Source organism: Gamsiella multidivaricata (assembly GCF_025024155.1).
Source record: "Gamsiella multidivaricata strain RSA 2152 chromosome Unknown BC939scaffold_6, whole genome shotgun sequence".
In the NCBI taxonomy this organism is placed as follows: domain Eukaryota; kingdom Fungi; phylum Mortierellomycota; class Mortierellomycetes; order Mortierellales; family Mortierellaceae; genus Gamsiella; species Gamsiella multidivaricata.
In genome coordinates, this window is record NW_026251714.1 from 65,524 (window position 1) to 85,951 (window position 20,428).

The window sequence follows — 20,428 nt, forward strand, 5'->3', positions numbered from 1 at the left end:
AGAAAGGCATAATGAAATATTTATTAACGCAAAAATTAACTATAAAAGGCCTCTACTGGTGCCAAGCAACGCGCTGGCCACTCTGGGAGCTCTTGATCGCGAGCTGAATGCCATGGATGACCCAGGCTGCCTGCTCAGCTGTCACGGCCAGAGGTGCGTTTCCGCGGATGGCCTGACAAACATTTTCATAGTAAGCCCCATACTGTCCCAGCTCGCTGTCGATCTTGCCCTTGACATGCAGCTTGACGCCATCGATATCCATCAATGAGTCGATCTCGCCCCAGTTCTCCTCCTTCTCGAGCCCATATGCGCCGTCCTTGGGTGTCAGACCATCCTTGAGTTGGTTCTCCTGTACGTCCAATCCGTACTTGACATAAGATCCGTTCATGCCTGTAAGACGGAATCGAGGCGTGGGAATCCTGGCAAGCATCCCTGCGCCAAGTGTGCATCGGAGTCCGTCCTTGTAGTCGAGATGTACCAGGAATTGGTCATCAACTTGCGAGTCCTCGAGCTGGCGCTGGTTCGAGACATGAGCGGTCACGTACTCGGGCTCGCCAAAGAGGACAAGGGCCTGGTCGAGCAAGTGGGAGCACAAGTCGTAAAGTACGCCGCTGCCGTCCTCCGCTTTCCCAGTCTCTCTCCATCCGTTCTTACTGAAGTTGCGGAAGCGATCGAACCGGGACTCGAAGCTAACAATCCTACCCAGCGTCGACTTTTGCGACTGAACCAGCTTTTGGACGGTCAAAAAGTCGGCGTCCCAACGACGGTTATGGAAAACGGAGAGGACGCGCGAATGCTGTTTTGCAAGCTTGGCGAGCGAGATGCCCTCCTCAAAAGTGATCGTGAAGGGCTTTTCGACGACAACATGCTTGCCGGCTTCGAGAGCCTGGCGTGCGAGATCGTAGTGCAGGGTGTTGGGCGTGGTGATGACGATAAGGTCAATGGCGGGATCCTGGAAAAGCTGGTCGTGGGATTGGTAGACAGTAGCCAGTGGGTATTTGGAGGTGATAGCCAGATTGGAGCCCGATCGGCGGACAAAGGCAACGAGGTTGAAGGCCTTGTTAGACGAGATCAACGGGGCGTGGAAGACTAGGGCGCGTTGCGATAGAATGAATATGGTGTCAGTACTCGGCACATTGGCAGGTTCGATGGTCTAATGGTACTGGTACTGGCATTGCGGTGGATGGTCCTTCGAGACATACCTTGGGCACTCATGCCAAAGCCAATAACACCGACATTGATATGGGTAAAGTTGGACGACATCGTGGAAGCGGACAAAGAGAGAAGTGGAGTGGGGAAGTTGAGAAAGGAGTGAGAAGGAGTCGACGCTGGGGGAGGGCGGCGGAGGTGCTATATATACAGATGTTCATACTACCGTCTTACAACCCAAAGGTGTTTGGGTAGAAAGTGGCATTTGGGCGTCATCGGTCAATTACGAGTGCAATACTCCATGCAAACATAACCTTAATCCTGGTCGCTCTGTAAAACGTTACATCCGGAACAAACACCACTACCACCATCGCCATCACTGCCAGACCCAGCAGCGCGTCGAGAGTAGAGTGCAGCTGAAGCAGCTATGCGTGTTGACATAACTATACATTTGATCAACTCTCGCGAACACCAACAAGTCTTGGAAAGAGAAGCGTGTATGGGAAGTATGTCCATGTCGAGCAGATGTCTCTGTGCTCGTCCTTAGCAGAGGTATATAGTCAGAGGGAAATGAGCGACAGAGATAAGCAGGAAGCAGCGAGTGTGTATTTTATTTACTTCTGAAGATAAGAACCAGTGGGGCATTTGTCAGCGGAGGCAGCAGACTCCGATCAAAACTCTGCGGTCTATAGTACTAGCAATGGTGCCGCACATTCATGCTTCCTCTTCTATATGGTTTTCTGTGTGAGTAAAGTGAATCGAAATAGCAATAACAGCATATCCGTCGCGTCGTCTACGCGTCTAATTGAGAATCCAAGTGTAGGCATCTCCAATGCATGCTATGCTGCGCAGAAAAAGTAAGAGGGAGTGCTCTCGTTTTATTTGATCGGAAACCCTTTTATCCGACGGATATTCACCAGCAACCGGTATCCTGTTTCTCAGGCACAGTCATCGTGTTGACGTGTAGAAACATGTTCCGGCGCCTTTTACCTCCTTTCCCACTCCCTTCTCTTCCCGCAACTCCTCTCCACCTTCATTCGCTCTTCTCTTCCTCATTCCCCTACTTTTCGCAAAAAAAAAAAGAATGTCGCTACCTACTCAGGAACAGGAGCATAAGCAGGAATCGCCCAGGGCCAGCACACAACACGCCTCGCGCTCAAGCCGCCTCGGATTCGGGACAGGACTCGGCGCGCGACTGAGTCTCGCCATCGCCCTGGGCTTGGCCATGGCATCTCTTGCGGTTGCATCCTCGGGTGATCGTCAACCACAGTACATCGAATGTGTCAAAGATTGTGACAAAGACATTTGCCAATCCGCAGACGTGACATCATTCACACCAGAGCAACTGCTGGAACACCAACTCGATCTGCCACTCCGCCTCACGCATTGGACCTGTCTCGACAACTGCCGATACCGCTGCATGCAGTCCATCACCGAAGGGGCTCTCCTGGAGAACCTGCCCGTGCACCAATATCACGGCAAATGGCCCTTTTACAGACTCTGGGGCATGCAAGAACCCGCCTCGGTCTTGTTCAGTATCCTGAACGGGTACATGCACGTCCTCGCGTGGCCCAAGCTCAAGCGCGCCATCCCTCAGGATTATTACATGCGACCTTTCTATCTCGGCTACGCGATCATCGGCATGAACACCTGGCTTTGGTCTGCAGTCTATCACGCGCGCGATTGGCCTAGCACTGAGAAACTCGACTACTTTTCCGCAGGAACGGCCATCACGTACGGGCTCTTTTACACCGTCATCCGGATAACACGCATGGTCCAAATCCGTTCGCAATTGATGTGGGCTATGGTCTGCTTGATTCCACTGCTGCTTCATATCAGCTATCTGGGGTTTGTGCATTTCGATTATGGATACAACATGGCGGCGATGGCAACCGTGGGCGCGATTCATAACTTGTTTTGGATCGGCTGGAGTATCGCCAATTGGCGCGAGCGCCCATATGCATGGGAACCAAGTGTTTCAGGAGTATTGATCACGGCAGCGATGTGTCTCGAGATCCTGGACTTTGCGCCGTTGTGGGGTATCCTGGACGCACATTCGTTGTGGCATGCAGCGACGATTCCATTGGTGCCAATCTGGTACCGATTCTTGCTTAAGGATACAGAGTGGGAAGTTAGGAACAAGAAGGGCGTCCAGCGACCATCGTCACATCGGGACTAGCATCTAGTATCCATCAATGCATACGACCCAATAAAAGTCAGCTTCATTTCAGCATACGTCCGTGGCCTTCATTTCTAGGGAAACTACGCAATAGTTGTCACTGAGTTGACGAACATTGCTGTAACATGTCCTTGTTATTATTTACGACTTCTTTTTGCTATTTCTTTCTGCGTTTGAAAAGTGCTCTCAATTGCCACCGCATCCGCAGGCTGGTCAGGACGGTGAAGCAGGGACGCAGTGGGACGTGGGTAGGTTGCCTTTTTTGGGTCGGTTTTCTTCCCATCACTGCAGACAGACTGCAGCGCCAGCTGGGTGGTGGAGGAAGAAGGATGAGTGCAGTTGCGGATGCCGATAAGGCGGTAGGAGAAGGATGCGGAGGAGGGCTCGCTCCAATTCTCTGGGATCAAGAGGCTCGTTTGCTTCAGCAGTTTCAGTGGTTTCAATGGTTACTGTCTCCCTTGGAGAACAGAGATCAGTACCGCTGGACCCTTTGTTTCGCTCACTCGCCCCCTCACCCTCATTTTCTCCGCTCTTCTTCAGCTCGACTCCACACCACCAGTCCCAGTCCAGTCTATTCCAGTCCAGTCCGCCTGTCTTCAGCTCCACTCCAATCCGCTCCTTTGTCCATTCTCCATCCCTCTTTCCTCTTCTTCTTTCTTTCTCCTCCTTCTTTATTCGTCTCTTTCTCCCCTTCCTTTTGCTTATCTCCCCACTTCCATAACACTCGAGACTTCTTGAGCGACTGACCACCGCTCATCCTTTCCTCTTCGATCAACCCCCCTCCCTCTACTCCACCCCTCACAATGGCAACTCCTCCTAGGTCCACCAGCCACTTCAGCGCCGAGCAGCGCCCTTCCCAAGACCTGCTCTCCTCCTCGCCTCAGCGTGAGGCCGCCACCAAATTGCTCTCGTCCTCACCATCGATCCCACCCTTCTTTGGAAGAGCTGCCTCGCATGGCAGCAGCGTCAACGGGGATGGCCAGACTCCAGTATCGTCCTGGAGATCGCCCTCGACCCTGCAGAACTACCGCTCCAACGACGCCACTGCCTCGAACGATGCTTTTAACAGCGCCGGACAAGCACACCGCTCCGGCCTCGACAGCAGCAGTAATAGCATCAGTGGCAGTTATGTTGGCAGTCCAGCCTATCTCGACTCTATCAATTCGATCGTCGATATCCCTGCAGACGAGGCTTCCAAGGTCGTCAAAAAACACCTTGTCCTGAACTCGCCCTCGCGCGACAGCTTCGATTCTGACCGCAATGGTGCTGGCAGCGGCGGTCCCTCAGGCTCAAACGGCGGTCACCACGACGGCGCTGGTACTGGAGAGGTGGTCGACTACACGACTGCATTCAAGTTGCCTGGAGGCGCCATCACTCGTGATGTCTACAAGTGGCAGGCCGATCAGGAGAATGAGCAGAACCGTCGAGGTAATAACACTTTTGCGCTTTCGTCCCTGATCAACACCGTTGAGGATCAATGCATCGCGATGAATGAACAGATTGTCGTATTTGGTGGCGAAACTAACATCTGCTCCTTACCTTCGTACTATGTACATTAGCGCGCTCAAGGTCCTTCCACCTGCCTCGACCTGTGGAGCCCTCAGTCACGACCTTGAAGCAACCCGGTGGAATGCGACGATACCATATGATCATGAAGGCAGAGGCCTCTGGACGACAGGCCAATGTGTTTACAAAGAGCTTTATCGACTTTTTGGCCATGTACGGCCACTTTGCCGGAGAAGATCTGGATGACGACGAGGGTGGGGACTTTGTACGCTATGACGAGGAAGACGCGCAAGGAGGGGGGGCAGGCTCTGGATCAGGCACTGGCGGCACCGAATCCACACCCTTGATTCCAAAATCACAACAAGCTCCCCAAGGAGACGCAACGCCCGCCAAGGCTGTGTTTTTGCTGCTCAAGTCGTTTGTTGGAACTGGAATCATGTTCTTGCCTAAAGCGTAAGTGTCGGTGGATGCAGCAAGTACATGTTGACCACAAGGAACAAAAAAAGGGGTGGATGGATGATCTTCGGCTGCTGTCAAATGGACGATTCACGCGCACTCATGGTCTTTTTTTCTTTATATTTTGAATAACAGGTTCAACAATGGTGGTATCCTGTTTTCGTCGGTTGTCTTGGTCGCCATCGCGGGAATCTCGCTGTTCTCATTCCTATTGCTGGTCGAGTCCCGTCAGGTGGTGCCAGCATCATTTGGTGACATCGGAGGCCATCTCTACGGACCATACATGCGTCAGGCGGTATTGTGGTCGATCGCCATTTCTCAGGTCGGCTTCGTCTGCGCTTACATGAGCTTTGTCGCAACCAATCTGGAGGCCCTTGCCAGGAATGTTCTCGGCGCTACCGAAATGTATCCTTCTTACATCTTCGTGCTCGCCCAGTTGATCGTTTTCATCCCTCTGGCCTTGGTAAGTATCGGTGCCTCCGTACCGCCTTTACGACTGGGTTTCTTTTTCCCACGACCTCGCACTGTATTGGCATATGTTTAATCATCTGGAATCCAAAATCTGACTAACGGGATGACTTCTTTACACTAGATCCGTAACATTGCCCGTCTGTCGTTTACTGCCGTAGTAGCAGATGTGTTTATTTGCTTTGGTCTCATTTACATGTATTATTTTGATGTAAGTTCGTTGGGCCTTATAAACTATAGCATGGCAAATGGCTACCCACTATATTTGCCCAGCCACTGGTAGTGATTTCTTCATCTACTGATACGTGTCGACTGATGCATGTTGTGATCCATCTATAGATCTTCACCTTGTCGACAAATGGGTTGAGCGATGTGTCCCTCTTCAACCCGAAAGATTTCGCTCTCTTTATTGGAACTGCCGGTAAGCAAAGATGTCTATGGCCGCACAGGATGAACACACATTTAAACCCCCATGCTCACAATTGAACTATCCTTTGTTAGTATTCACCTTTGAGGGAATTGGACTGATCATCCCCATCACAGAGTCGATGAAGGAGCCGAAAAAGTTCCCCAAGGTTTTGACCGGCGTCATGATCGGTATCACGATTCTGTTCACGTCCTTTGCAGCCTTGTCCTATGCAACCTTTGGTTCAAAGACCGAGACTGTAGTCCTCTTGAACTTGCCCCAGAAGAGCCATTGGGTCCAGTCGGTCCAGGTACTGTATTCGATCGCTATTATGCTGTCGATCCCTCTGCAACTCTTCCCTGCCATCCGTATCATGGAGAACGGCATCTTTACGCGCTCGGGCAAGTACAACACGCTAGTCAAGTGGCAGAAGAACTTTTTCCGAGTCTTGTCCTTGCTGGGCTGTGCTGCTATCGCCATCTGGGCTGGCGAGGACCTTGACAAGTTTGTGTCCATCGTTGGGTCTGTTGCATGTAAGTGTCTTCATTTGTGTGTTACCTCCTGAGTCTGTGCTGTGCTATGCTACTGTGGGATCACATATATCAGAAATTGACCATTCATCCATTGTCCTTTGTGAATAGGTATTCCACTTGCATACATCTTCCCTGCCATGTTCCACTACAAGACGCATCCCAACAGGAAGACGCGTATCATCGATGTGATGTTGGTTATCTTTGGGGTAGTCACCATGGTGTACACGACAGGCAACACTATATACGAACGAATCCGGGGCTGAGCAGGGAAACAACAGCACAGCATCGTCCAATGCTTCAGTACTGGTTCAGCAACGTTGTTCCTTTAGAATCGCATCATATCGCTATCTAGCATGACTTTATGGCACGCAATAACAACATTCTTTTATATATCATCATGAGAAATAAACGTTATTATGTCATTAAAGGCGCCTGAGGGTCCGTTTTCGACTCTCCATTGACCCCCTCATGTTCTTGGGTGCGGTGGTGCCAATGTTGCTCCTGATGGGGCTTTCGTGCGCCTTGTCCTTGGGCCATTCGTGCCTGATGTGACCGGACGCTTGTTTGTATGGATGGCTGCTCCAGACTGGAGTCTGGTTCCGATGAGTGGGCAGGCCCTGTAATGTTTGTCGGGTAGGCTGTCCTGAGAGGGGTTGCCTGGAATGGGATGCTGTGCTTGTACTGCACATTATCTGGTCCACGGGTTTTTCGTCTTGGCCCACTTTGCGCTTTGGACAAAGCGGAGATGATGCTGTGGTTGAGGTTGATGTACTTGTCATTAAAAGAGCTTCTTGAAGAGATAACGCCGCCTTTGTTGTTGACATGGAGGTTGATGAAATGCTGTCATTGGTATCGTCAACACAGATTAATGGCAATGCCTGATCGTCCTTGTGTATCCTTGCAAGTGTATTAGTCGGTTCTGATGCCGACACGTCTGTTGATCCTAATACTCGTGGGATAACAATACGGGCGGCTGCAGTCTTGGATTGGTTTTCATTATAGACGCTAGTTATGGTCATCTCCTCGTCCATTGCAGCGCTTGCTGCTGTGTCAGTTGAATATGATGAATGTGATGATGATGATGATGATGATGATGCTGTGTGCGCTGATGGTGTCGGTTGTGTTGTTGTTGGTGGTGGTGGTAGTGTCGTAAAGAGATCCTGGCCAGCAGGTTGGGCGTGAATACTGGTCATCAGCCTTGCATGCTTTGCATAGTCGTCGTAACGTTCCAGTAGCTGCCGTCCTGCTTCTTCGTTCAATGCGGACTCTGGATTCGGTACGATCAGCAGACATTTGACCACCTAATGTGAAGAACGTGAAGATGGATACCACCAGGGCTGACGTTGTTACTGAAACTCGAACTTTTTTCCACTGTGTGGTGTATACAAAATCCACCATGTCCAGGCCAGGCCAGGCCAGGCCAGCACCAGCCTGGAGTACGATGAATAATGGGCGAATTGGACAAAAAGGATGCTTACCAGCAAAATGTGTCGTATGCCAAGATCTTTTTTCCAGTCTTTCTTGAGCGTACTAACACAGACGTCGCCCTTATTCGATACGTTCGGGTGAAAGATCTTTGTCAGGAAGAAACCTACAATGTCCCAAGAAACAAAAAAAAAAAAAAAAAAAAAAAAAATGTGAACCAGGCATAAGTAAAAAATGCGAGCGACGGAAACGCAATGCACACATTATCGAGCTTGAAACGATGGGTATACATTTTGGTGCAGAATTGGGAAAGTCGGTGCCGAGCTGGATCCGCAGTCGAAAGCAACCACCCTCATATGGGGTTCCTTCTGTCAAGTCGAATCGAGTTGCACAGCAATTAAAAGGAAAATAAAAGGCAACAAGAACATGGATGGTTAATAACCAAAGTCTTTGAACAAGCGATGTGTAAGAATTGGGGGGTTTTTTTCCCCCGATGCTGATAAGGGACCCAGGCTTCTTTGCATCAGGCTCCGTACCTGGACCCTGGATCCATGCTTGGATGTCGGTCATGGCGTCCTCATTCAGGATCAGGCGAATGCCCTCTGGAGGATCGTTCTCGAGCGCATATAACTCGCGGGTGACTTTCCGCAGGGCGATAGGGGATATTGATTCCATGGTCGCCAATGTAACGTGAATGGCGGATAGTAGAACGAGAGGAGGGGAGAGAGACAGAAACGCGACGAGAAAGAAAGAGCGAGGGCGAGAGAGAAAGAGAGTGGAGGTGAAGGTAGAAAATGAATGAATGAGTGGATGAATGAATGAACAAAGTGGCGACAGTGTGGCACACAGTATTCGCTTTCCTTTCAGGGAAGGTGCCCAACTGCCCTGCTGCCAGAAATCCTATTCACTTTGTTCCTGAAAATGAAGATGGATGCGTTTGGTAAAGGTATTCGTTTATGTTCAACCTTGGGGCCCTAGCAGATCTGCAGCTCGACATTACGGACCTCAGAATGTCTGCACTTCATAACCTCCTGTTGATGTATCAACCAATGTCTTTGGCATTGACTCCGCACTCATTGAGACGCTCGTATTTGTTTCGGTTGAACTCGCTTTTAATCAATGCGATGTAGTCCTCACAAAAGCGATACCATCTCGCGTAGCTGCTGCTGAAATACACTAGTCAGCGTCAACCACGCTAGAGTGTAGTCGTTGTTGACATATTCCTGCACAGTCTGCTTCGCTTCGAAATCGGGTATTCTCAGACTGCAGACGCATTCGACAGAAGCTCTCAGACCCTTACTCCCGAAGAGTGGTGGCACAGCTGAAACCAACAGGCCAGCACCAAATGTAATGGAAAATTGGCGGCAAAAATTGGAGGCGCTGCGGGGTGCTACATGATTTTACTGGGAAGGACCTTGGACGATTCAGGCCCCCAAGACCATAGCGATCCAGTGTCCTGGGGGCCAGCAGAAGTACTCTGCAGAAATGGTCCGATCCCCACCACATCGTTTGGTGCTCTCGGTTCGGTGAGTTGATTGATCGTCTATTCTGAGGACCTTTGAACCTTTCCTGCGCGATAAAACCGGGCCCCAAAGCATTGTGAAATACGCCTTATCCAAGAGCCTTGACCCTTGTGGGTCGTGTGGTAGACCCAGTTCTTTTTATTGTTCTCCTTTCGCTCCTTGTCGCTCCCTTTTAGGACGCGGTGCAAATCCGTTTGCCATTCTGCCGCGACCGATCGTCTGGGTAGACAAGCAGCTCCGTTGTCCTCATACGAGCATTCATGCATCGTCCTCTGTGGATCCAAGCAAGTGGCTGCGGCTGGTTTCATGTACGTAGACGTTACAGCTACCATACATTGGGGGAAGCCACGGGCCTACGGAGGCGCGGTGGTTTGTGCTGAGTGCTGAGCCTTCGCTTCATCGGTGGATATATTCGACATTCTACAGCACGTTTTTATCTAACTCTTCACACTTGCTTTGCTGTTTCTCACGACTCCTTCATCTATCCTCCTGTCTCGCTACCCATCCATCCATATCTCCATACCTCGTTTTTCACATTCGCATCAGCAGAGCGTTATGCCTCGACAGGACTACTCCTTGCCAGAGGTGGTTCCCTTGCCCAAGCTGGCCACACCACGACGAGCCACCGCCCCAAGGGGTCAGGATCATCACCAAGTCAAAAACCAGACTCAGCCTCCAGCTCAGGCCCAGGCCGAAACCCAGGCTACTGCTGCCGAGGACAACAATACTGACGATGACTACGACATGCTCGATGATTCCTGTGATCTCCTCAAGGAGCTCTGTCTCTCCACAGCATCCACCAATGATCACGGTGACGAAGCTCCAGTAACGGCCTCGACGACAGCAGCCTCGACGTCCGCCACTGCTGTTGTAGCACCCGAAGGGTCCTCGCCGTTCGTGGACATGTTGCTCAAAGAGGCGGACAAGACCGAGGCCGAGCGAGCCACGGAAGATGCGAACATGACGACGACTGAGAACGGTGCTCCCACATACATCTCCACAGAGGATGCCCGGCTGGATTTCTTCTTTGAAGTTCTCCAAAACACCAACCCAGACACGACCCGGCGGCTGGCCCGCGCCTCTTGGGCGGCGAATCCATTGGACACGCTTCGGCTGATCTTTCAGTTGCGTTCGGTCGTGCATGGCAAGGGAGAGCGCAGCGGATTTTATGTCTGTATGGATTTCTTGCGTCATGAGCACCCGCAGACACTGCTTTACAACTTGCGACATATCCCCGATCATGGATATTGGAAAGATCTGCTCAATTGGCTGGTGTTTGAAATTCGTGATGATATCGAAGAGTACAATCTGACGACAAGGCCCAAGAAATCCAAGTCAAGCCGTGGTAGAGGACGAGGGTGGGGAAATATGGGACTAGGACGGGGAGGTAGAGGACGAGGCAGAGGCGGGTATGAGGATAGATCAGGACAGCACAAGCGACAAGTCTGCGTGTCTTCTGACGAGGACGACGAACAGGTAGAGAAGAAGATGAAATGCGAGGACGCAGCTTCGAAGACCAACGCGGATGGCGCAAGGTCCCGCAAGGATAGGACGCCCGAGGAGCGGCAACGAGCCATCGACGAGGCAGAGGAACGAAACCAGCGGCTTTCGGAGAGGGCTCGTGAGGAGCGGTTCGAACGCGAGAGTGCTCGACTGGAGCGAGCCAGGACCATGTTCAAGGACGACGCGTTTTACAGAGCTCTGCATTTGGAGGTCGCACGTCTGTTTGCGAATGCGCTCGTACGGGACAAAGCTCGGTTGGATCAGGGTCAATCGATTTCACTGGCTGCAAAGTGGTGTCCAAGTCTGAATCAGCTCCACGACAACTACACCCTGATTGCCAGCACGATCGCCCAGATTCTCTTTCCAGAGAAACGACCAGGGGAGGACCATGTCGCGTACGTGAACCGAGTCCGGCGGCAATATCGTCAAGAGTACTATGTACCTCTGCGGAAGGCAATCCCGGTCCTGGAGAGCATGATGGCGGCGCAACGTTGGGATGAGATTGTGTATGGCCGCGTGCCTTCGATCGCGATGAAGAACAACAAGAAGCTGTTCGAAGCCCATGACAAAGAGCGGTTCTTAGAGTACTTGGTGTCTGTTTCCAAAGGTGAGAGCACGATTGCAGCGCAGGCGCTGATGCCTCACGAATTGGTAGCCGAGGCGATTCAGCACTGTAACCAGGGCATGGACAAGGACGATATCAAGATCATGACCATGGAGGCCCAATGGAAGTCCTATGTCGAACGGTTGGCCAAGACTGGGACCATGGAATCGGCTATGGCTCTGTGCGACGTCTCAGGTTCGATGTCGGGGACTCCGATGAACGCGGCGATCGCACTGTCGTTGCTCTTGACGCAGTTGAGTCGACCACCGTACAATCGGGTAGTGTTGACGTTCTCGGGGTCGCCGCAGATCCATCGGGTGAAGGAGGACTCATTGATAGACCAGGTAGACTCGATGCGAAATATGGACTGGGGCGGAAACACGGACTTGGCCAAGGCGTTCAGTCATATCCTCAATCTGTCGTTGGAGAACAAGGTCGCACCGAAGGATATGGTTAAGACGCTGTTTGTTTTCTCGGACATGGAGTTTGATTGTGCAGTGGCCGGAGCACAAAGAAATGGGGAAATGTTCACAAACTATGCGGTGGTGAAGCGGCGGTTTGAGCAGGCGGGATACGAGCTGCCGCAGATTGTGTTCTGGAACTTGAGGGGGTCGAACAGGGGTAACAAACCGACAAAGTCGACGCAGGAGGGCGTGGCGATGGTGTCTGGATTTAGCGGGATGTTGATGAAGCTGTTCCTGGATGGCGGTGATATTGTGCAGGCAATGGATCCGGTGCGGTTGATGGAGAAGGCGATTCATGCAAAGCAGTTTAGTCGCCTAAAGGTGCTGGACTAGGACGGCATAGCACACCCCCACATGGCGCGCACACATGAATAAACGATGCTTCATTCAAAGACCAGCGTGTTGTCAGTTGAAGGCTCTGAGGAGAGCAAAACGACCGGTGGCATTGGATATGTGTGGCATACAAATCCAGGGCAAGCATTAGCATGTCTTGCTTCGCCGTAAACATTTCGTCCCACGAGAATCTATAAATAACGGCTCTGATGGTTCCATGGGCGTAAAGCAAACGCCCCTGCGCAGACTTCACTTTCTTTGTCCTCATCGTTCCCACAAAAGAGCAACCTCAAGATTTCAACGCCCAACCGCTCATCAAGTCAAAGCAGGACGATCACCAGACACTAGACACTAGACACTAGACACATAATACACCAGGGGACTCGCCAGAGAAACAACAACCACAGTGCAGACAGACACAGGAACAACTCGTTCACACTATGCATTCCACAATTTCAGCATCGGTCATCGCCTCCATGGCATTACTGTCCCTCATCTCCACAATACCAGTACAAGCACAGGACCTCTCTCTAGCTGATCGACTCCCGCCCAGGACAGACCAAAAGGTCAACGTCATGTATTTCACTGCGGGCAACGACGAGCTCGGCTCCGAGGACGCCATCTTCAACACCTGCTTCGCAACCGAGACCGCTTCCGCGGATTATGCCTACATTACTTTCGCACCCAAAAACGCCACGATCAACTTTTTTACGGATTCAAATTGTCAGGATTTCACGTTCGGGCTGAATGGGTTTTATCTCGGTTACCCTGGGACGGCAAAATCATATCGATGGGTCGGCTGGACAGAGGATGCGATCGGACAGTTCTTTGAAAAGGAGCCGATCCATGGACAAGGGGATGCGGCAGAGGGAGGGCCAGTCATGCCACCGACACCGCCTGGTGGGCAGAATCCAGGAGGTGGCGGTGGGGGAACACATCCTGTTCAACCAGCACCAGCACCGGACAACTCCAAAAACGGACATAGTGGAGATGAACCTCCGAGATCGATATTCTCAACGTTCTTTGGAGGCGTTCTAGGCACATTAGTGGTGCTGTCGATCGGAGGGGTGGTCTTTTGGAAGACGGTGGGCAGGAAGATGATCGAAGACACTAGGAACAAAAGCCTCCTGCCGTACAATCGTATGGACAATGAGTCAGCGGATCAGGATGGCGATATTCTGTTGAGGACGAAAGGCAGGAGCGAGAACTTTGAGCTTGGAGATGAGGATGAGGATGAGGATGAGGATGAGGATGAGGATGAGGATGAGGATGAGGATGATGATGATGATGATAACGACGAGGACGATAACGAAATACAGAGCTATAGGGGTGATCGTCTACAGCAGCATTCTCCGGAGCGGCCAGAACGGAAGGACAGGTACGATGATAGTGACCAGGTTTAGATTGGAGACCTTAACCCACTTGCATCTTGGGTCAATAAACGCCGGTTTGCACTGTTGTAAATATATCTGCTATGCCTTCTATTTGGACTATCTGAAACCTAATGCCGAGAAGAAGCAATTTAGATATTCGACCTAATTGGCAACGGCATGCCGATGTTACCTATCGAAAAAAGAAAAAAAATGACCCACGGCGATGCATCATGGTGTTGCATGCTGAGCGTGGGATATATAGACTGGGGGGGACAGGCAGCAACTCCACGTTCTGTGCCTCAACCAAATGGGGAGGCTCTCGCATGTATTTCGTGTTCATTCTTTTTTATTGTTTTAGTCCGCTTCCTTCTTTGGGCGTTTGTTCCGAGGCAGCAAAAAGCGTGCTGTTGGACATTCGACGACGCACAAGTAAAATGAAGAGAAATAATAATAATGAACGGGGGCTCAGAAACAAACAGTAATGGTTGGATGGTCAAGAAGATCTATTTTATATTATTATCTTGCGAGTAGGCAGGCAGACAGGCAGACAGGCAGGCAGTGTGTGTGGTGTGTGCTGCGATTGAAGTAAACTACTTTTTTGCTAGGCGGGATCCAATTCCAGGTCACTTCCAGAACCAGCCCAGCCGTTTTTTTCTCGCTCGCTTTTGGTATGGTCCTGCGTGCACCTTTACGAGAAAAAACTGTGGACCTGACTTTGACTGCTTCAACAAAGATGGGGGGAGTAAACGAACCCTTTCGATTATGGACTTGTGATGTATGCGAACAAAAAAAAAAAAAAGAAAAGAAAGAGCACCATGTTCAATAAATAAACGCCTGAAACCTCGGTGAGAGAATTCCTTTCGGAGACGTTGCCTTGAATAGGTTATCTTGCGCTTCTTACGCTTCTGCCGGGATGGGAACAGCACATGTCTTAGGAATCGAAATGTTGCGCTTCTTTTTTTCGATGGTGCGTACCTATTACGCCAATGGAGAGGCAACCGATGAATAACCCAAATATGGGGTCTACATCCGTCTGGTTTCTTCTTTAGCTTACTTCTGGGTGAATTGGGGCTGAGAACAAGGAGGAAGGGCTGGGGGGGAAGAAGTAAGGTCGTAGAAGGAAGTAGCAGCGAGAACCTGGTGAGCACTCACTTTGGCAGGACCCCAAGCGCAGCGTGGTCCTGTCCCTTCTCCCCCCTGCTAAAAATATATGCGGTATCAACCCTAAATCGGGGAACTGTCCACTTTCGATAAAAGCACCCACTCGAAATGCAGAAGAAGAGGGGAAAAAAAAAAGGATTTCACGCAATTCCTCCACCTCACACTGCCACCCCTCCTTTCTTCTCTTCTTCGCTCTTCACCACTCACCACAGCTTACCGACTTGTCAGCTTACCAACTTACCAGCTCACAATTCACCAGCTCACCAACTCACCAACTCACCAACTCACCAACTCACCAACTCATAGCTACCAATTGTCTACTGACAAAACATCTCGGCAGCATCAAACCAACACCCCGACGTTCTACAAGGAGGAGCGACACAACGACCCTAACGAAACGATATACGTACGATACACGGCATACGATTCACGATAAACAAGTTACGAACAACGAACATTACGATATATGATACAACAGCAAGCAATGACGACCACGACACATAGCGCTGCTACTGCACAGCCTCACAGGACCAGGACCAACACCTGCAAAACGGACCACAGAAGGACCAGCAGGAAACCGTGGGCCACCTGGCTGGGCCTGTCGACAGCAGTGATTTTAATGACTCTCCCAACCCTTACCACCGCAGCACCCACCCCCAACCTCAATTTCAACCCAGCTGCTGCTGCTTCTTCCATTACCTCTATTGAAGCACCTCTCCAGAAGCGTGCCATTGTCTACGTGGTCGAATCCGAGCCCGCGATCGAACTGACGTTCGAGGCCAACGACTCTTATTACCTCGAGAGCCTGAAGCTGGACGAATGCACGAGCACGCTCTCGTTGCCGCTCACGCCCGGGACCGCCGGCCGGAACTACTCTGCGATCACGGCGCCCGACCCGGAAATGGCCCTTAACTTCTATACGGACGAGAACTGTCAAGAATACGATTTCTCGGTCGTGTCCGAGGTCCACGAGTTCGCGGGCTACTTTGCGAGTGTGAAGTATGTGGGCCAGTACTCGGATGTGAAGCCGGGCGTTTATGATAAGCAGGAGATTTCGAGGACAGCCGTCCCGGACGGTGAACCTCAGGATCCCTTGCCTGCGCCTGGTTCTTCTTCTCCGACGACAACGACGACGACGACGAATGCGCCGGCTGGTTCGACGGATTCGGCAACATCACAGAGTGCCTATTCGTCCGCGGGATTCGCGGTCGGGATGGGAATTGTCGGCTTTGTGGCGATGGCCGGTATCGTTGGACTGGGCGTGTTCCTGTACCGCAACCATGGTGGGGACAAGAAGAAGCGCACGGGCGAAGGAGGACGGTTTATGTCGCTGTCGAGTGGAAGGGATGATTATGATGATGAAGTCGGACTGACGGGCGAGAATGGGCCCCATTCGAGCGCGTTGATGCAGTCCCGAGTCGGCATTTCCTTTGATGATGAACGGTATCCTACGGGATATCATGATGAGGTACGAACCAAAAAAAAAAAAAAAAAAAAAACCTGGGATCTGGAAATTGACCTGAAATGTCTTTTTTTTGCGTTGTACTTTTGGCTGACTTTGTTCCTTTTGTTATATACATATTGCACTTCGTTTAGAACGCGAGCGACGATGAGGAAAAGCCCGAGTTGGGAGGTTATCCACAGAACCCTAGCGGACCGAAACAGTACCGTCCAGAGGCAGGAACTCTCCCACAAAACGCTCGTAATCCATAAAAAAAAAAAAAAAAGAAGAAAACGAAGGCCTTCGTTTTTTTGTTTTTTTTTGTTCCAAGAACGACGCGATCAAAAAAAAAAAATCACTCCATAACTCACAAGCTGGTTAGCGTCGAGATATATACATCCATCCATCCATACTGAACATACATACCTACATATCTAAAATATACAATTACTTTTTGCGCGTAAAAAAAAAAATGAATCGAAGAATGAATGTGTTTATTCGAAAACAACCCCCCCGCCCATCGAACTGACAAGGAGGCAAAAACGACAGATAAGAGAGATATATGGCAATGAGAGAGAGAAAGTGAGAGAGTGAAAGAAAAAAGTCATCAGACTCTGTTTTCTCTCTAAGCATGGGCGCCGGGGACGGTGTTGCGGAGGTTGACGAGATAATCGAGCTCGCGCTTGAGGTCCCTGCAGAACTCATCCATGTGCAGATCGTTGGCATCCTTTCCGAAGGGGTTCTCGATCTCCGTACCGATACCATCCATACCAAAGAGCGTGAAGGACACCAAGGCCATCAGGGGGATAGTGTGCCAGCCCAGGATCTCAAAGAACGTGAAGGGCAAGGCCAAGCAGTACAGGTAGACGACCTGACGCAGGTGGATACTGTAGGCCAACGGAATAGGCGTAAAGACAATCCGCTCCATGTTCGTAAAGATATCGGTCATGGTGTTGATGGATCCCAACAGGTTCCCGATCAAGGAGCTCTCGATCCTGCCCGCGCGGGACTCACCAATGATCCAGAGCGAGAGTGCATATGCGATCTCGAGTGGGAGCGACATCTGTCCTTCCTCGTTACCGGCACGGATATCCCAGGGCTCCTCATTGTATTGACGGTAACGATCTCCGAGAGCCTTATCCTGGATCTGGGTCTTGATCTCCACACGGTCGGTCGCAGCACAGGGTACGAAGCCCTCGGGGAGGAGGTACTCGAGATCAAAATAGCGAACGCCGAATTCTTGACGCAGGTGATGCTTGACCGAGACCGCGAAGGCCAACAGTAACTTGATGATCAGGATCTTCTCATGGTCGTCTGCATGGTAGAACTCGGACAGTGTCGCGTTTGAGTTAACTTTGGCGGGTTCACGAGGAGTGGTGCTCTTGGAGTTGCGGCTGAAAAGATGGGCACCGAGACTGGAAGATGCAGGTGGGTTAGGGGCGGGGGCGGGGGCGGGGGCGCTGTTGGCGGCTGGGGTAGCGGCCGTGAGAGAGACGGTGCTGGCCACGCCGTTGGTGACACCGTGAGGGTGAGGGGTCTCCTTCATGCCTACCCAGAGCATGCGTGAGAAGTTGCGGACCTGGACATCGAGAGCAGACCACAGCTTGCGGCCCTCCCAAAAACGGTCGTAGGCGGTGTTGGTGCGGAAGGCGAGAATCAAACCGACGACGACAGACAATGCAGGTGCTAGGGCGTATCGAAGGCATTCATGTTTTAGTCTGCGGAATCTCTTTTTGGGGGGAAGGGTATCCTCCATTGCACGTAAATAAATCCTATGCGTACACAAGACATGGAGGGAGATGGAACGAACGAAAAAGAAAGTTCTTTACCGATGACACTAGGGAAGACGAGCTGGAATGGCAAGAGACGCATGGTATTGATCGTCTGGATTATGGTGGAGAAAATGGTGATGATGAAGACGTCCGAGAGTACCGTGGGGATGACGGAGCCGCGGACGCGGAGGGTATCTACATTGCAATATTGATCAAGGGATAGAAGAAAATGTCAGTTACCATGGTTTTGGTACATGAGGAAGACCATATTTATAGCCTTCAATAGCATTTTAGAAACCAGGAACCAGTCAGGCACACGACTAAAAAAAAGCACACAATTGATAATATGATCCGCTCAAGGAGTTTTTTGTCCATTGTTCGTCTCCAAGCATTCAGCCTATGCTTTTCGTTGACTCTGCCATCGTCCATGGGGCATTTACAAATCATGCTCTCAACAGACCATGGTCGAGGCGTTACCGGGGTCCCTTCTGCTCAAATAACATAATGCATAACGCATAACGGGCTGTGTGTTTGTTTTTCGATCGAATCGAATAGAAAAAACTGTCGATGCAGCTAGAAAAAACGTTTAACCGTTCATATCCCGTTCTTTCCGTTCCGCTTGTCCTCACCGTTTTACTTATTCTCTCCATCGCTGCTGCCCCTCCTACGCTCCTTCATGTCCTCGCTTTCATATACCAAGGATATACTGTGAAGATGTAGATCCGAAAAAAAAAAAAAAAAAAGCAAAAAAAGTGAAAGAGGGAGCAATTGATATTGTAAAATGGAGAAAATGACATGAACCCCGACTGCGTTCATGCCGAGATGCTGCCAGGAACAGGGGTTTGAAAGGATAAAGCCATTGTAGCCGGATCAAAAGATGGTGAAAGTGAATATACCGACGATCCTGTTTTTTTCTTCATAACAGATCAAAGATTGTCTGAGGGAGGGTAGGTCGATTTGAATCCTGTACCTGGATAGGTCCATCGAGTCCTTCGGTAGTACTCTGTCGGCCTCTTGAAGTAGGAGGTCATCTTGGTTCGTCGGTCGAAGGGGGGCGGATGTGTGGTTGGTGGTGAAGAGAAAAGAGAAAAAAGAAAAAAGAGAAGAGAGTTGAAGAGGTGGTGAATATAATGCCTCAGTCGGATTGAGAGCGCTTTTCTCTGGCTTGGCTGAACCTGGACAGCAGGAAGGGGATCCACAAGCCCTTTATCGAGGATGATGTCGCTCTCGTACTCCCCAGTCCGGTCCTATGAGAAAAGGGAGGAGGGTTTAAGCGTGGCATGTAAACAAGTTTTTTTTTTTTTTACTTCCGTTCGGGGGACATTATTGTCCAACAATGGAAACAATGGACCAAAAGCGCCGAAAAAATAGGTCGGGTAACTGAACAGCCGAAAGAGGGAAGCACAGAGAGCTCCTTTCGCATGACGCTATCCTTCATTTCCGACTTGTTCATTCATCAACCCCAATGGGAGGCTTTCTTTCGCACACCATGGCCATAAACACACAGTGCTATCTGTGAACTGCTGCTTCCGCCACCCTTTCCTCTTCGCGGATCGATACATCGTTCCATTGGATCATTGTCCACTTCTGTACTCCCTGGACGGCATTTGAGGAGCAAGGAGTGAAAAAATTAGCCCGGTCCAATAGTCCAGCTCCAGACTTGAGTCTTGAGAGCCCTATTTCTTTCACTCTCCCTTGGCAGAAGTTGCTAGACGGATGGATAAAATGGAAACCACCCCCTGCTGTACTCCTCTTCTCCGTCCTGGTAAAAAAGCCGGATGTAACCATGCCATGCATTCAAGAGCCAAAATCCGTCATCAGGGTGTGTGAATGCTCTCCTATCATGCGTTTTGCTTCGCCCCACATTGTGGAATTCCCAACCATAGGCACTAATACGCGTCCACACTATATTCTCTGGTTGTTCTTATCATTATGCAAAAAAACTGGAAATGGCGCTACTGCCTAATTAGCGTATTGGACGATGGCAGAAAAGAGATAGAAGGGATAGAAGGACGGCGGGGACGGTGTCCAACCTCCGAGAAAGTACAGGCGGGTAAAAAAAAAAGTCGTTCAAGAGAGTCTAAAGAAATACTGTTCACACCTCTCCTTTGCGCTTCATGTACAAACAGTAT

The 20,428-nt window shown here is 50.6% G+C and overlaps 8 protein-coding genes across 8 annotated transcripts; 4 read left to right on the forward strand and 4 right to left on the reverse strand.

Moving 5' to 3' along the window:
• Position 1: 1 nt before the first annotated feature.
• Positions 2-1,316, reverse strand: BC939DRAFT_419466 (uncharacterized protein). Its single transcript, XM_051553057.1, has 2 exons — positions 1,203-1,316; positions 2-1,089 (listed from the first exon to the last, which is right to left on the reverse strand). Exons 1-2 carry the CDS (start codon positions 1,261-1,263, stop codon positions 53-55), a joined length of 1,098 nt encoding a protein of 365 aa, XP_051416358.1. The 5' UTR covers positions 1,264-1,316; the 3' UTR covers positions 2-52.
• A 471-nt stretch (positions 1,317-1,787) lies between these two features.
• BC939DRAFT_438357 (Mn2+ homeostasis protein) lies at positions 1,788-3,379 on the forward strand. Its single transcript, XM_051553827.1, has one exon. It carries the CDS (start codon positions 2,234-2,236, stop codon positions 3,326-3,328), a length of 1,095 nt encoding a protein of 364 aa, XP_051416359.1. The 5' UTR covers positions 1,788-2,233; the 3' UTR covers positions 3,329-3,379.
• A 477-nt stretch (positions 3,380-3,856) lies between these two features.
• BC939DRAFT_419470 (transmembrane amino acid transporter protein-domain-containing protein) lies at positions 3,857-7,103 on the forward strand. The gene is made up of 7 exons (XM_051553058.1): positions 3,857-4,756; positions 4,888-5,287; positions 5,426-5,753; positions 5,883-5,969; positions 6,098-6,179; positions 6,260-6,697; positions 6,806-7,103. Exons 1-7 carry the CDS (start codon positions 4,132-4,134, stop codon positions 6,958-6,960), a joined length of 2,115 nt encoding a protein of 704 aa, XP_051416360.1. The 5' UTR covers positions 3,857-4,131; the 3' UTR covers positions 6,961-7,103.
• A 1-nt stretch (position 7,104) lies between these two features.
• Positions 7,105-7,792, reverse strand: BC939DRAFT_438359 (uncharacterized protein). Its single transcript, XM_051553828.1, has one exon. The coding sequence runs from the start codon at positions 7,726-7,728 to the stop codon at positions 7,120-7,122; it is 609 nt and encodes a 202-aa protein (XP_051416361.1). The 5' UTR covers positions 7,729-7,792; the 3' UTR covers positions 7,105-7,119.
• Positions 7,793-7,866: 74 nt separating this feature from the next.
• BC939DRAFT_392538 (ubiquitin-conjugating enzyme E2s) lies at positions 7,867-8,797 on the reverse strand (the record flags this gene model as incomplete). The annotated part of the gene is made up of 4 exons (XM_051552032.1): positions 7,867-7,998; positions 8,176-8,288; positions 8,413-8,490; positions 8,659-8,797. Coding segments are annotated over 4 exons (462 nt in total), but the record flags the coding sequence as incomplete, so codon positions are not given.
• A 1,742-nt stretch (positions 8,798-10,539) lies between these two features.
• BC939DRAFT_382917 (uncharacterized protein) lies at positions 10,540-13,832 on the forward strand (the record flags this gene model as incomplete). The annotated part of the gene is made up of 3 exons (XM_051551773.1): positions 10,540-10,990; positions 11,090-12,468; positions 13,776-13,832. Coding segments are annotated over 3 exons (1,887 nt in total), but the record flags the coding sequence as incomplete, so codon positions are not given.
• Positions 13,833-15,339: 1,507 nt separating this feature from the next.
• BC939DRAFT_438369 (uncharacterized protein) lies at positions 15,340-16,817 on the forward strand. The gene is made up of 2 exons (XM_051553829.1): positions 15,340-16,551; positions 16,680-16,817. Exons 1-2 carry the CDS (start codon positions 15,550-15,552, stop codon positions 16,794-16,796), a joined length of 1,119 nt encoding a protein of 372 aa, XP_051416364.1. The 5' UTR covers positions 15,340-15,549; the 3' UTR covers positions 16,797-16,817.
• A 178-nt stretch (positions 16,818-16,995) lies between these two features.
• On the reverse strand, positions 16,996-19,647 carry BC939DRAFT_438371 (Bestrophin, RFP-TM, chloride channel-domain-containing protein). Its single transcript, XM_051553830.1, has 3 exons — positions 19,267-19,647; positions 18,354-18,491; positions 16,996-18,210 (listed from the first exon to the last, which is right to left on the reverse strand). The coding sequence occupies exons 1-3, from the start codon at positions 19,325-19,327 to the stop codon at positions 17,150-17,152; spliced, it is 1,260 nt and encodes a 419-aa protein (XP_051416365.1). The 5' UTR covers positions 19,328-19,647; the 3' UTR covers positions 16,996-17,149.
• Positions 19,648-20,428: the final 781 nt, after the last annotated feature.

Excerpts from the sequence above, each read along its gene's own strand:
- BC939DRAFT_419466 (XM_051553057.1), bottom strand. The coding sequence starts at position 1,263 with ATGTCGTCCAACTTTACCCATATCAATGTCGGTGTTATTGGCTTTGGC. Across the intron at positions 1,090-1,202 it reads CTTTGGCATGAGTGCCCAAG|TCTTCCACGCCCCGTTGATC; the intron begins GTATGTCTCGAA and ends AACGCGCCCTAG.
- BC939DRAFT_438357 (XM_051553827.1), top strand. The coding sequence starts at position 2,234 with ATGTCGCTACCTACTCAGGAACAGGAGCATAAGCAGGAATCGCCCAGG.
- BC939DRAFT_419470 (XM_051553058.1), top strand. The coding sequence starts at position 4,132 with ATGGCAACTCCTCCTAGGTCCACCAGCCACTTCAGCGCCGAGCAGCGC. Across the intron at positions 4,757-4,887 it reads GAATGAGCAGAACCGTCGAG|CGCGCTCAAGGTCCTTCCAC; the intron begins GTAATAACACTT and ends TATGTACATTAG. Across the intron at positions 5,970-6,097 it reads TTTACATGTATTATTTTGAT|ATCTTCACCTTGTCGACAAA; the intron begins GTAAGTTCGTTG and ends ATCCATCTATAG.
- BC939DRAFT_438359 (XM_051553828.1), bottom strand. The coding sequence starts at position 7,728 with ATGGACGAGGAGATGACCATAACTAGCGTCTATAATGAAAACCAATCC.
- BC939DRAFT_438369 (XM_051553829.1), top strand. The coding sequence starts at position 15,550 with ATGATACAACAGCAAGCAATGACGACCACGACACATAGCGCTGCTACT. Across the intron at positions 16,552-16,679 it reads CTACGGGATATCATGATGAG|AACGCGAGCGACGATGAGGA; the intron begins GTACGAACCAAA and ends CACTTCGTTTAG.
- BC939DRAFT_438371 (XM_051553830.1), bottom strand. The coding sequence starts at position 19,327 with ATGACCTCCTACTTCAAGAGGCCGACAGAGTACTACCGAAGGACTCGA. Across the intron at positions 18,492-19,266 it reads GACTCGATGGACCTATCCAG|ATACCCTCCGCGTCCGCGGC; the intron begins GTACAGGATTCA and ends ATTGCAATGTAG. Across the intron at positions 18,211-18,353 it reads CGTCTTCCCTAGTGTCATCG|CACCTGCATTGTCTGTCGTC; the intron begins GTAAAGAACTTT and ends GATACGCCCTAG.